This window comes from Alligator sinensis, unplaced genomic scaffold, assembly GCF_000455745.1.
Source record: "Alligator sinensis unplaced genomic scaffold, ASM45574v1 scaffold656_1, whole genome shotgun sequence".
In the NCBI taxonomy this organism is placed as follows: domain Eukaryota; kingdom Metazoa; phylum Chordata; order Crocodylia; family Alligatoridae; genus Alligator; species Alligator sinensis.
In genome coordinates this window covers 1,429,798-1,444,859 of record NW_005842333.1, presented here as the reverse complement: position 1 = coordinate 1,444,859, position 15,062 = coordinate 1,429,798, and the positions used below count along the sequence as shown (strand labels likewise).

Sequence of the window (15,062 nt, the reverse complement as noted above, 5' to 3'; positions counted from 1 at the left end):
CCCCACTACATAATTACTTCCATTTGATTTGGTGCCCAATGTTTGAGGGCACCTGGTGCTGGTGTAACACTGGCCCTGCCCTTGCTACAATACTGCAGAAAATAGTCTATCTCCTCTATATAATAAGCCTTCAGGTATTGGAAGACTGTTATCAAAGCCCCCCTTAGTCTTCTCTTTTCCAGTTCTTTCAGCCTTCCCTCACATGATATACCTCCCAGGCTTCTCAACATTTTTGTTGCTCTCTACTGGATTGTTTCCAATTTGTCTACATCTTTCTTGAACCATGGGCCCCTAAACTGGACACAGTACCCCAGGTGATGCCTTGCTAGTGCTGAACAGAGCAAAAGAATCATTTTCCTTGACTTGCAAATGATAGTCATATTACTACAACCCAGGATGAAGTTGGCTTTTTTTTGCAACAGGACACTGTTGGCTCACATGCAGCATATGGTCCACTATAAACCTCAGGTCCTTCTCTAGAGTACTGCAACCTAGATAGTCTGTATTTGTGTGTGTAATATTCTGTTCCAAGTTCAGGACTCTGCTCTGTCCTCGTTAAATCTCATCTGATTGATTTTGGACCATTTCTCCAGTTTATGCAGGTCATTTTGGATCCTAGCCCTACCTGTTAGCTTGTTGCAATTTGATCATTTGCCCATGTCTTTATTGTTCCCTCCTAGTTTTCCTTGCAATTTCAAGCTTAATCTATATCATAACTATTATACAGCTGGAAGGGGTTAAATGACCCAGTGGTTCTCAACCTTTTGCATCTTACGTCCCACCTACATAAATTCAAAAAATCCTCACCCAACTGGTCGACGAGCAGACGGGGCCATTCCCAGAGGCCAGTCGAAGAGCAGGGAACAGGGGGTAGGTCTCCCAGTGGACAATCGAAGCGACAAAAGCAAAACCGGAAGTCCCATCATGGCACTTCCAGTTTCGCCGCTGCGACCTGAGTCCCACCTAGAAGACCTTTGCGTCCCACCAGTTGAGAAACCCTGATCTAATCCAACCCTCTGCCTGAGGCAGAATCATCCCTATCCAAACCATCCTATACAGTCCATAATCTAAATTATTTGTAAAAATACCATCAGCCCCGACACAAAACAAGACATAACACCCTAACCTGCCACAGGTAAAGCAGGAGAACCATGGCAGGCAACGGGTTACTTCTATAAAAAGTTGTTAATGTACACTCAAGGGATCCCAAGTAGAAGGCTGTGGCCCCACTCCTGTCCCACTACACAGAAAGGCAAAACCCCCAAGAGTCTGTAACCAAGATGATCATGGGGTAAAAATCATTCCTGACCTATGGCAATCGGTCTGACCTTGATTGGTCTTAGTCCCGGCAGGAGCACTGGCACACCCCAGTCAAAATCCCCAGCTTTGGCTGCCACCAGCACCCAATGCCTCTGAGTAAGGCTTAAAAACAACCTGACACATGTCGCAGGAAGGGGTAGTATCACTATCTCTTGATCTACTGAAACTACTGCTGCTGTCTGCCTTATTTCTTCCTGAAGAGGGCAGCTATCCTGTATATCTTATATATATTCTCATACATATTTCAGCTTGGTATTCTTCCGGCAGAAAGGCTGTATGGAAACAGCACCTAGGAGCAGGCATGTTCTGATGCAACTCAGAAGCTTTGGAAAAAGCCCACCCTGTCTTGCTGGCACAGTGTCTTTGTTCATTTGCACGAGGAGAATTATGAACACCCAGCAAAAAAGGGTTAACAACCCTTTGGGGAGGCAATGGCAGCCTCTCAGGGTACCAGCCTCCCCCTGTTAGAGCAGTCAGTGCATCAGCCTGTGGCTACTGAATGCTGCTGCCTTATTTAGTTGCACAAACCGAAGCAGCTACCGAGTCTGCTAGAGCTCTGCTGACATAAGTTGCTGTGTAATTAAACAACATCACTCCATTGGTTGACTATATGGCAGAATGCATCAGACAGATAGAGCTAAACTGGAATACCAGTTAACATGCGACTCAGTTACCTCACAGTCTAGTAATGCACAATCCTAGCTACCCTTCCCAAAGGGGAAAAAAATACTGCGATAATATAAAAACTATACAGAAAAAAGAAATGAGTATCTAGAAATATCCTCCTAGATTATTATAGAGCTAGCTCATTGCACAGCAGCATGTACACACACACACACACACATGCTCATCAGGTTGTACAGCATCTAAATGACTGCTTTAGTTATACCTGCAACCATGAACTTCTGATTAAAGGTAAAATCATGTATTTATTATAGTCTTTGTATAATTTGTTCTTGTCCACCCATGATATTGCACAGTGTCCACAATCAAGAAGTGTCTTGGTCCCCTCTTTACATTTCAGGAGAGGGACTTAGGAGTTGCTATTCCGATTACTTGAGCTTGGTCTTCAGAAAAATCAGAGAGTTCACGTCAAAACTCACTCATGTGCTGCAACTTGACATATCTGACTCAATGAAAAGTCACCAGGTCAAAATCCAAGGTTGAAGGAAAGCAGAGACAGAGGAACCCAGCAGGCTTCTGCCAGTCTGTGCCATACCTGGGGCTTGATAAATCAGCACATTTTAAATAGCTGCTAATCCCCTAACCTTTATTATGCAATATATACCAACCCTTTCCAAAAGGTTGTACCTTGTTAATCTCCAATCAGATTACAGTGAAGCCCATTTAGTGGCCAAAAGTAAAAGAATAAAATATGTATAAAATCTGTTCTCTATAAATCCCAAATCCCACATAAGTATCCTTTCAAGATCAAAGAACTGCTGGAAAATAAAAATAAGTAAAAGAGTTTTAAAAAACCTTGTACTCATTTGCTATTTGACAAAAGACAAATAGATCTCCCTTATACCTGCATGGAAATACTGTTCAATGAACAGAAAATTATTTATACATACTGAGGGAACGAGTTAGCATTGGGAAGGTGGTGATAAGAAGCAACAGGAAGAGGCAGGAAGGCAACATGATAGAAAAAAGGGAAAAGGAAACAGAAGGTAAGAGGGATCCGGCCTCAGAACTGCCCCAGAGTCTCAAGGAGTTCAGATCTGGTAGGATTGCTTGTCTTTTGCCTCCTAGAGGTGCAGCACAGACGGCATAAGCCAGGGGAACAGAGCTAGCTGTAAATCACCTCCACCTCACAATCCTGGACTGTTCCCAGGGGCTGAATGGCCCACTCTGGATACAAAACAGCAATCCTATGCAGGGCCCTGATACATGCATGGCTGCCAACCAAAAGTTGCTTATGAGCACTTCCAAAGCCCCAAATCTTCAAAATAATATACACTATGAAGCCAACCACTTTTACTCCCGGCAAGTCCCTCCATCTCCAGGGTTTGTCCCAGATCTGAACAGGAGCTGCAAAGCCATTTACACCCATCACCCTTGGCCAGTGAGAGCACAGCCAAACAGGCTTGCCCCGGGAAAGAACCACAATAACTGTACAGATGTACAACAGGGCGTCTTGGGGAAAATGTTAGTAGATTTTATCCTGCATACTTCAGAGGGACTTTAAGAGGGACAGTGGATGTATGTGTCTGCATGCTCCTGGGACAAAAGGCTTTCTGCTGGGATAAATGCAACATCTCTTCGTTGCCCTAAAATACCAAATAACATACAACTCTGCAGAACTCCATGGTCCACCTGCAATGGGGGCATTCTTCCCCAAGCCTTTTGCACAGATCCAGCTCTGTGCATTGCAGTGGAAGTATATAAAGGACTGGGCAGGGATACAGACTGCCCCCTAAAGTTTTGGTTTATGCCTGTCTGTAACAGCGGCCTACCTCTACCACCTGGCTGCTGCCTCAGATTGTACCTTACGTGCAATAGCTGGACAATTTAAGTGTTTTTTAGTACATGTTCTAAAACTCAGGAGGTTCTTATTAGGTCTAACAAGAGGGCTGAGCACAAAAGCCTACGCTGCACTCCAGGGGCACTTGTACACATGACGAAAACTGCCCTTTTGTGTGATTTAATGCAGTCCCACCTTACAGGTACACAAGTTTTTGGCAATTTAAGTAAGTTTGCATCGTCATAAACTAATCCCCATCCCAATGCAGTTTAGTTTGCAAATTGGAACCATTAATCTGTCACATGTACATTGTAATTCACTGAATAACTTGTGCTGAGTCCCTTTGTCCATTGGGCATTGCTACAATTTTTGTGTAGTGAGCTCCCTTGTCCACCACGTGTCACTACAATTTGCAGGTATTTGGGTGTACTGAATGTTTCAGAACACGAGGGGGGAGCTGTTGACTGGTGCCAAAACACGTAATTTGCCACCGACTAGCACCAAAACTTGCAACAGTCATAGAGCATGGCACTTGCCTGCCCCGCAAAAATCCCCAGTCTTTGCCAGGCAACAGCCATGGGGAACCCCTGCTCCCCTCCATTCCGCACCTCTAAAACATCCCTTTTTGGCTTGCTGTGGCATAATTGTCCCCTAACGCCATTAATTCGCTCACTGGTTTTATGTAAACCTGACAAGCAGAATTCTGTGAGCCTGCATGACCGTTAAGTGCACCCACTTCATGAATAGCAGGTGAGTACTGTCAGCATTCATTCCCGCACTGGCTATGTCAAAACTGCTAAGCAGTTCAGACCATGTCCCGCTGGGAGCAGTGTCTTGACAGATGGGTCACTGGGTAGCCTGCTGTTGTGCCCTACCCTGACAGCACAGCCTGCTACTGTGCCATGGCATACACAGAGCTAAAAAACCTAGCAGAGCTAAAAGACATCCAGAACAAGTATGCCCATAAGATACAAAGTTGCCACTGGTACAGAGCCACCCCCCACCGTGCCTTGACCCTGTCTGGTGCCAGCATGTTCAACGTCCAAACTTTGCCTAGCAACAAAAGGGTGGGAGGAGGGTGAACTTCCCTTAGCCTTGTCATCTCAAGACTTATAAATTGAGCACACAGCTCAATACCTCTTATTGATCCAAGATGTTTAACATTCAAGGGAATGGAGTGGACTGGGGCATGTAGGTCTAGGTCCAATTGGACCGTCACGAAAGCAAAGAGCCTGCTGAGGGTGCTGGAGGACCCTGAGGCCATGCACCAATTCATTTGCAGCCTGCGGGCCAACTGGCACATCTACCTTGATATTGCCAGGAGAATGGGTGAGCAGGAACACAACAGGATGGCGGTCCAGTGCTGTATCAAGACAAAGACCCTGCAGGCTGCTTTCCCAGGAGCGGGACAGACCGGTATGGATACACGCTCTGCCACCCACCAGTTTGCAGTCAAGCTCGGAAAGTCCACCTTAGAGCCAAGGTTTTTCAGTTAGAAATGATTATTGCTTAGATTGATTTTTTTCACAAATCAAGCATGGTTACAGTAGTAAAAAGAAATTCCTCTGTTGTAGTAATTATGCATCGTTATCTTATAAAAGCTGTTCAGTGGTTTGTTTCATTATGGTTAATATTTGGTTTGTAAATACAAGTTTTCTATTTGCTTTGTTCAATTCTTTACTTCATGTTCCCTGCGTGCATTAGGGCAGCGGTTCTCAACCTATGGGTCGCAACCCAAAAGTGGGTCACGAGAATATATGAAAGGGTTGTGAACAAACTTTAAAAAAGGATCAACAAAGTTTAAAAATGGATTCTCCTTTAAAGGAGAAAAATGTGGGAAACCACGGTTTTTCCCTTGCAAACTGTCAGAGTGCCAGCCTGCAAGGGGTTGCTTGGAGCTCCCCATGCCACCCCACACTCCCCTGCCCCACACACCCACCCCCTGCCCCACACACTGTGGAGCTGGGCCTGGGGGGGAGGGGCAGCAGGTCGGGAGCAAGGGGCACCGAGTCAAGACTGGCCATTGGTGTTTACAAATGGGCCCTGGTACAAAAAAGGTTGAGAACCACTGTATTAGGGGAAGTGTAGAAGGGTAGGGGGGAGGGAGTTTGCTAGCTTGTAAGGTGAGGGGCTTGCATGAGCTGGTGATGGGCACACCTGTCTTTCAGTAGTGGCAATTATCAGTTAGTCAAGCTGCCTGCCTGGTTTTGAATTCACTTTGTTCTCTTCCACTGTCAATCACCAGCTGAACTTCAGATCCCTGAGAAGCTGCATGTGCTCAGAGGAAATATTATGATGTCGTGCACCACCCAAACAATTACTGCTCCCTGCATTAACAAAATTCTGGGCCAGCCCACCACCACCTGGCCTTGGTTTAACCACTGTCTTTCTCTGGTCACAATAATAAAAGCCCAGGCCTTGAAAGCCTCTGCCCTGCCAAGCTCCTGCCTTGGGTGGGGTGGCTGGGGAGCACTGAGAAACTGCATGTGCTCACAGGAAATATTATGGACGCTGTGTAGCACCCCCAATTACTGGTCACCACTGTACCCCGTGGTACCCATGTTCTGGGCATACACCCCACACACACACACACACACACACGCCCCTAGTCTAGAGGTGGGCATGTCCTCTTTCATTAATGCAATGTGCCTGAAACAAGCCTGAGTTTCTTGGTTCGGCTTACCTCCCCCCCACCCCCCACAACTCCCCCCTCCACAACCATTCCTATTACAACAGACAGACATTGATGAACATTCATTTTCATTTCAAAAAAGCATTTATTTTATTGTCAGTAACCAAAGTAGCACAGAAGTAATGCAGGAATATAATGCCCACTCTCTAATTTCCTACAGAAGCAACAACACTAATCACTAAAAACCCATCACTCATCATAGGCGCTGCTTCCCCACCCCCCACCCCCAGCGCCCCCTCTATCTCACCCTCCCCATTGTCCCTAAAGCGTAGTGGCGCTCTCCTTGGCCTGCTAGAGTAGGGGCACCCCTTCCTCGCAGGCACAGTGGCTGTCACTGAGCTTGTCACTATGGGGGGCCGATCACAGATGGGGTCTCTAAGAGGGTCAGCTGACAGATAAGGGCACGCACAGTGGATGTTGCATGGATGGTCCCAGGGTAAGGGGTGGGGGCAGCTCATGAATTGAGGCCGGGGTCATGCATCTAAGGAGCTTCTCTCTAAACATGCCTCCATTCGCTGGCTCTCCACAATATTCTGACAGCGCTGTCTGGCCAGTTCAAGGAATTCCCTTGTGCTGATTATAATGTCTTAGCGAGCTGCTGCCTCTCACTCTTCCACCTTTCTAAACACATGCCGGAGCGCGTCCCACCATTCATCCGCGAACTGTACTCGCGATTCTGAGGTGGCCACCAAAGCCTCCATCATGCTTTCTCTTGACCCTCGCTGCCTGTGGCGGTGTTCACACATTCACTCAGCTCCAGTCTGTGCTGGTGTCTGCACTTCAGGCACACGTCCCTGCCTTCCAGTGGATGCGGTAGCTGGTAACAGGAGCGGGGGAAAAAAAGAGGTGTTCGTGGTCAAAGATCTCGCCCCCACTTCCTGTAGTGGATGGACTATTGGTGATCACCAACCAGCCAATCACCAACCAATCACCCTGCCACTTGGCAAATTAACATAATCACCTGCAAAGGATAATTATGCAGGAACCCAGATGTCTCCCCAGTCCACTAAGAAGTTCATTGTATAATACTCTCCCGGGGATGAGTTGGGGCCACAGCTTAGGGACGTATCTGACTGCTGCTCCAAGCCCAGCACACATGGCTTGTTCTTTCATGCCTCCATTGAGTATATTTTTGGGGACAAAATGAGTCACTGAGAGAGGGGTTGCTATGCTCTAACCAGAGTCATGAGATGCTTTCTGCCCCTGGCTGAGAGCACTTATAAAGACATGCATAAGGAGCCTTTTGTGGAGGTCTGAGTTTCCACATATGCATAACTATGGAGGTGTGAACTGTCTCTGTACTGACACTCAGAGAAATCTGCTCATGTGACCTTTCCTAACAAACCATCTGTGACATCCATAGCTTGCCCCAAATTGTCCCCAGGTCCCCCATTGTCCAGAAAGATAATTGTTAATGCCTTGCTGGTACACACACCTAAAATTCTTTGCCTGGCAGTTTGCGATGCAGCTTGAAGGGACTGCACCTGTCCCTTCAAGGACAATCTCCACCCCCCACTCCCTCTAGCAACACTGTCCAACCTAACAGTCACTCAACTGTGCTCCTGGGGGTCTATTGAGTCTGGTGGGGGGGAGACAATTTGGGGTTCGTCTATTCACTCTTCTGCTCAGCACCTGCCTTTTTTCTACTGCTCAGCACCTGCCTTTTTTGACGAATTTCAGGGGTAATCCCCAAAAAACCTAAAACACCAACTCTTTAAAGGTGTGGTTACAGGGACCTGGGGTGTGTAGGAATTGAAATGTAAAGAGTGGAGCTATTAATGCTGCTAATGCTAACGTCCCTATTCAACAACCCTTAATTCAGGGTTCAGCCATTTCCGTGTTCTGCTCAGCACCGGCTTTTTTTTCCCTACTGAGCGCATCAAAAAACGGGCTTAGGGAGATTTCAAACATTTGTGACTGTGATATTACTTGGTGGTTCTGGCACCTTGATATGTTAATGGGACCTATTCAAAAAAAGTGCGGGGACCTCACACCCACATTTCTTCCCCAGATTCTGCTGAGTTGGGGGTATTTGCTGGGGTGATGCCTCATGGCAGGTGTATTCATTGGTCTGCTAAGCACTTATCTGCAGCCTTGGCTGGATCATGGGTTTCTGGAGTCATCAGACACCCCAGGTTTTTAGAGGAGGGGAAGCTACAGGACCCCAAGATGTGTAGGAACTGAACTGTAAAGAGCAGGTATGTTATAATGCTAATGACCCTATTCAACAGCCCTACGTGTTCAACCCCCTTAGCATAAGCAGGTGGTGCTTTGAGTGAAACAGTAACTGCTGCGTCCTGCATAACAACATAGCTTCAATAAATCCTGATAGAATCTGCAAGAAGAACCAGATGCCGTTAGACACCCTGGAGGTGTCCAAACAGAGAATAGAGGTATTTGATAATGAAGAGATACTCCTACTGAACGCAATGCAGGCTATGATTGACCTACTACAAAGGCGCCAATGCAGGGCATTATAAAATAAAGATAAGAATAAAAATAACAACAGGAATGAAAGGAATAAGAATAAAATAATAAAGAAATGTATGTAAAAGAAGATTGACATGGGCTGAAATGGACAACGAGTGGGTAGATCCTCATTTAATTCATAGGCCTACACACAAAGACCAGTATCAGTGCTAGACCTCCTATGCACACCAGCATTGCTTTGCCTGACCTAGTTTCACCCATCCCTGCCAGGCCATTCTATCTGGCCCGCGGGGCCCCTGAAAAATTAAGAAAATTAATATTTATCTGCCCTGGGCTGCCTGTCATGCGGCCCTCAATGGCTTGTGAAAACTCAGTAAAAAGCCCTCTGCCCAAAATAATTGCCTACCCCTGTTCTATGCCCAGCCTCTCTGTAGGCCTGTTCCCAGATTCCTTGGGCTAATGCTTTCCCTGTAAGTAGCTACTCCCTTCTGCTCTGCTTGTTATATCTCCCGGCAGGCCATGCTCTCAGTCAGTTCTTCTCTTAGTAGCAAAATCCCCTCTCTCCTTTGAATGAAAATCAGGCACCAAATTTGAGAGCTGAGAAAGAACTAGCTCATACTGAGCCCCCTACGAGCGTCACCAGCCGCCCCCCCCCCCCCCCCCCCAATCTCTGGCAGGGGGTGAGAGGAAAGGGTCCCTACTGGCTTGTGGGGGTTGTGGAAGAAGGGGAGAAAAATGGTTTTACATAAGTTAGTGTTCCTGTAGCACCATGAAGACGATAATGTTGCTTCATCAGAAAAAGCCAAGGCTCCAGGATTGGTTAGTTCTGTGCTTGTTAGTTATGAAAACAGTGGAAAATTGATAACAGTTATACAAATAAAATATCTTGGCAAGTCTGCCTCCTCGCATCAGCTTTCCATCGCAAAAGAAAGGAAGCCAAGCCTTCTTCTGAACCCATCTAAAGAAAGAGGATGAGGGGAAATTAAACAAAAAGCAAGTAAGGGCCAGTCAGGCTTCTGTGCTACATTCACTTAGAGGAGGTTGCCAGCTCTTATCATTTTATTTATGGATCCTATGATCTTGGATACATTTTTCTTTAAAGTACCAGTTTCTGGAAGCAAGAGACTAAGAGAGAATTCTAGCTTTAATTTTAACATGAAAAACAAGTTTGGTTACAGACAAATGCACAATTTCACTGCTTTAAAATAGGGTGGGGGGAATATCAATCAGCTGTTATGATCCAAGTCAGTGTTGCTCAGCCTTTTGGCCCCGCGGGCCAAATGAGGGGTATGGGGCAGGTCCACAGGGCAGATCAAACCCACATGCCAGGATTGGGCTCCAGACCTCTGCACAGCCTCTGCCCAGTCCTGCACACTGGGACTGGGTATCTCACACCAAGATCAGACCCCACGTTACCCTGTCATCCATGGGCCAAATCTGGCCGGTGGGCCAGGGATTGAGCCCATTGATCTAACTGTTGTGTTATGTCTGCCTGTTGCTGTAGCAATCCAAGTAAGCTAAATCACAGTGACTTCTACCCTAAATGAAACAGGGTTAAATCTGCAATGGTTTCACTATACTGCAGTCCCAGGTAGCAGCTGTGATGTAACAGCTTATATGGTATCATTCGATATCAATACAGTTGTTAGGTCTGCCATACGGTAGTAGGAAAATCCTAACAGCTCAAAAAACAGAAGATAAAAGAAGCCTGAATTTATTACTATCTAATCCTCTAAATTTTAAGCCAATTTCATGATTTTCTAGCACCTGACAAGATTTTTTAAATGCCTCTGGTCTGTGGTACCATGCATCATCTATGGACTGTGCAATACACGGTCCATTTTAGGTCCTCTGTGCTATCTACTAAGTGGGCCTGCCAAGCCTTGGGTGCTACAAGATCCACTATTACTCATCTTCTATTCACCAAACCAGAGTTTACGTGAAGCCAGTGGAAGCAGGTGCTTTTCCTAGGCATGCTGGTATGCCACAGTCAACAGAAAGCCAGCCCATATCCCCAGCTGCTAGTCATTAGATGAAGGCAGGAGAAAGGAGGACACAAAGGTCAATATAACCATGCTGCTGCTATTGAGACACCCGCAGTTGCGAAGGGACTTCAGTAGCAAAGTTCTGCCATTGATAAAAGTTTTACTAGCCCTCTGCACCACAGCAGCCCTGAAACCAGAGGTCTGTTTACTTAGCCTTTTCTCTTGCTGGGCTTGAGGATAGTGCTGAGAAGATCAAAGCAGAGGCCTCGCTTAACATGTCCAAGTACACAGCCAGCAAATCTGTTTATACTGGATTCCTCGGAGCTCCGTGCGCTGCTGTCTGTCAGCACTTCAAGCTCATTTTTGGGAAGACTGGATGAGAGGTGGGTAGGGGGAGAGATGGGGACGTTCCAAAGGGCACAAAACATTGTCGTCTTCCTAAAACAAAAGTGAAACTCAGAAGTGGACGTTGGATGTTGCCATTTACAGTCTGCCGAGGTCAAAGTCAAACCTCATCCATACTTAATAGCACCTTATCGGAACAACATTCACAGACTTGAAAAATGCACACCACCTTTCCCTTGCCGTCCTTGTAGCTGTCAGCTGCAGAACTTGCATTGCTTTAATTCACTCTCCAATCTCTGCTGAAGCTCTAAACCAGTGATGCCCAGCCAGGGTACTCTGGCTCACAAGATAAACCGCAGAGGTTTCAAACAGAAATTTATAATGTTAAAAACATTCTGACTTAATTGTCATCATTCTGACCTCTCTGCAACAGAAGAATTGCTGTATTATTTTTCTGTAGTCCAAAAATGGGTGAAACGCAAGAGGGGGATCTGGAGTCTAACGAGGGATGCCTTCTATCTCAAAAGGTTAAGAACCACTACTCTGTGCAGATCGAGTGCTGTATGAGGAGCAACAAAACAGGAATTCAATTATGCGTGTCTTTGGGTCCCATCTGTTTTTATTTATAATGCATAATATGTTGAGGGAATTCAGTGCTGGGTTAAAGTACTAGACTGACAGCTCTAATGCCTGAAATCCCAGGCATATCCACAGAATTTTCCGCTACAGCCTTCATCCGCCTTGGCAGCCACTGCAAAGTATTCTTTCTTCATCAGCCTGCTCCACCACGGAGGACCTTATTTTTATTTTTGAATTGCTATTAGTCTGGACACCTCACTCTCAATCTCGCCGCCATGGGGGACCCTACCAGGAGTACAAAACTCTGGACAGCATCAGTCTCAAGAACACTGTTGGCACGCAAGCCTCTCCACCATGTCAAAGCTGTTGATCTTCTGGTTGTCTAAGTTTTCCTTGCCAGCATATTAAGGTTTGTGGTGACTCGTGTGCAACAACATCTGCACATTAAAAGAAGACACACCCAGGTGTCTTCCTTCAATAGCCAGTCCTACAGTGATGAGCAAGTGGCAACAGGGTCAGGTGCTAGTGATTGTCACAACCCAAGGGTGTGATTTTGTTTGTGTGCGCTTTGGCACTGCTAAATTATTTCCCGCCACTTGGAGCTTTCTTTGCAGGGTGCATTTCTTAGTTGCAAAGAGAAAACCCCGGTGCAAAGGAGTTCCCGCCACCCACATGCAAATTTGTGTCCCACTATTGGCCAGTTCTAAATTATCCCCACGTGGCGGCTAATGACTGGCTTGCTAGCCATATAAGAGGCTTGAGCGGTTTCCGCCCAAGTTGGAGGACTCCGAGGAGAACCCCGCAAGGGAGAACTCCACAACCATCTGGAGAAGGAGGAGGGCTTCACGTCTTGTGAAGAACTCTAAGCGCTGCGGAGCCTATCGAACCCAGCGCGTACCTTAAGAAGGCTATAGGGGTCTGATCAACCTCTGGCCTCTCCCCGTTGCCGAACGATCCCTCGACGAACCCCTTCCCTGCATGCAAGTTCCACGGAGCCTAGCAAACTTCGTGTGAGTGTATCCAGAGCTCTGCCCGGGTTCGAGTCCTGCAGGTTTATCTTCCCGTCGCCGAAAACCCATTGCGACGTACTCTCGTGTTTTGCATCTTCCCGTCGCCGAAAACCCCTTGCGACGTACTCTTGTGCCCTGCAGGTTCGAGTTTTGTTTTGTTTCCTGTCTGTAACTGCAACTCAAGCAAGTTTTCCTGCCTGCACCGCGACCATCTTCGGTGTAAGTAAAATAATCTTTAATCAACCGCTAAGCGTCCGTGCCTAATTCTAGTCCGCCGGCCTGCGTTCCCCGAACCGCACGCCAGGGCTGCTGGCCACAGCCCGCCGCGCGCCCCCGAGAACCTGGGACCGCTCCCGGCCAGCACAGTGATTACTGGGAGCCCCTAGTTAAGGACCTGCCTGGAGACAAGTAGCTGGAACTGAGAGGGTGAGTCTACACATGCGCTGTAATGAACAGTAGCCTATTTTACTGTGTATTAGAGTATCACGGCAAAAACCATGCTAATATGCTAATGTGCGGTAAAATTAGGCTACTGCACATTAAGTGTCACTAAAAACATGTGTTTTCACTACTCTGCAATAGGAGCGAGTTAGTCGCTCACATTAGAGGTATACATTTATCAAAAGCACATTAATGAGCATGTAGGTGCAACTAGGGAGGTGTGCAATTTGCCAGCTGGAATTATGACTGAGCAGGGCTATTTAGAGGTCGAACAGAGTGGATCCTATGAGAAGGAAATTAGAAAAGACGTCCTAAAACACAATCCGTCTCTCTTTACCTGACTGAAAAACCATATCCAGGAGGATCACACTACCTGCAGTCCAAATCAAGTAATGACCCAAGATGAGTCCCTTAGTTTTCCAATTTGTAAAACAGGACTAACATTTTGAAAGGCGTTGTGAGGATAGTTACAACTACAACTACATTTGCAATAAGTACTTGGGGATTCGCCATTGAAGAACGTCACAGAGATGAGCTTGCAGGGATTGCCAATGACTTCCTGTAGTTTGGGCACCAGTTCATGACAAACTAGAGTGTGCCCATTGTACCATTCAGGGCCAGACTTCAACCTCCAGACAACCATCCACATCCTATTCCCAATCCCCCCTACCATCCAATGTCTGTCTTGTACTTAGAGGGGTAGTGTCTCTTTTGAGCAAAAATCCTGTTAATGTTTGCAGGAGTCATAGCTGCGTATCTGGGGCAGGACCTCCCATCCCTAACAACCTAAGTAGCTATGCTGAGCTCATAAGGAATCTCTTTATAGTGCATCTTATCCATCCCCTTCCAAAGCAGCGCTGACCCTTACAGCTTTATGGGAGAGGAAAGAGGACTCAATTATCAGAGCACTAGTCTAGGACCCAGGCTTAAGTCCCAGCTGCTCCACAAGCTTCCTCTGTGACCCTGAGCCAGATTCTTAAAGGTATCTAGATGCTTATGGGTTCAAGTAGGTGCCTAGTGAAATGCATCTTTCACAACCTAAACATGTTTAAAATCTGGCCCCTAGCCTCCCTGTAGGAAAAATACTGCCCTACCTCAGAGGGGTGTTAGGCAGGTAAATACGCTATATGGTGCTCATTGGTATATTGAAGTACCTAAGATAGATGGGCAGATTTATTCAAAAAATGAGACACCCCCAAGAGACTTGCTGTCAGCACATTTCTCCCATTGCTGGGACTACACTTTGCTTGGCCCACTTTCATTCCATTACCTCTGGCTATAACCCAAGAACAGGCTCCTAAACAATTCCCCTCCCTCTCTGACGTTCACACCCATCCCCACATTGCAGCCAGTCATTCCCCCTCAGGGATCATTTAGCCAAGCTACACCTGTACTTACAAGCAGCATATTTACTCTTCCCAGGTAATCAGCCTCTCTAGCCACCTGATCTGATCACCCAGACCTGTCCCCAGCTGTCCAACATCAAAGCTTGGTGTGTCTTGCTGGCACCCCAAGGATGTCTAGGCAGCTATTCAATTCAGCAAGGCTAAGGCTGAACTTTTCATTTTCCTCCAAAGCCCTCTTTGCTACCTTCTCTCTCACTCACTAAGGACAGCACCATTGTCCTGCCTGCCATTCTGGACCATAACCCATGCATTATTTTGGACTCAGATCTCACTTCTGGGCTAGGTCTTAGTTTTGTGGATTCTTCCTGCATAATGTTGCTAATACACCATCTGTGTTACCCAACCACGCAGCTGGAAGTCTTATCCAGCTTCTTACCGACTTCTCTCTGG

The 15,062-nt window shown here is 46.7% G+C and overlaps 1 protein-coding gene across 8 annotated transcripts in view; it reads right to left on the bottom strand.

Annotated features, from left to right (window-relative positions):
* Nucleotides 1–15,062, bottom strand: part of LOC102374831 (fibroblast growth factor receptor-like 1) — a 240,714-nt gene that overhangs the window by 135,239 nt on the left and 90,413 nt on the right. The window contains exon 3 of one of the 8 annotated variants that reach the window (XM_025210087.1): nucleotides 7,125–7,293. The exons of the other annotated variants lie outside the window; for them this stretch is intronic. Coding sequence (XP_025065872.1) covers nucleotides 7,125–7,131 — 7 coding nt within the window. The 5' untranslated portion in view covers nucleotides 7,132–7,293. The remainder of the gene's footprint in view (nucleotides 1–7,124; nucleotides 7,294–15,062) is intronic. 8 annotated transcript variants of the gene reach the window in all.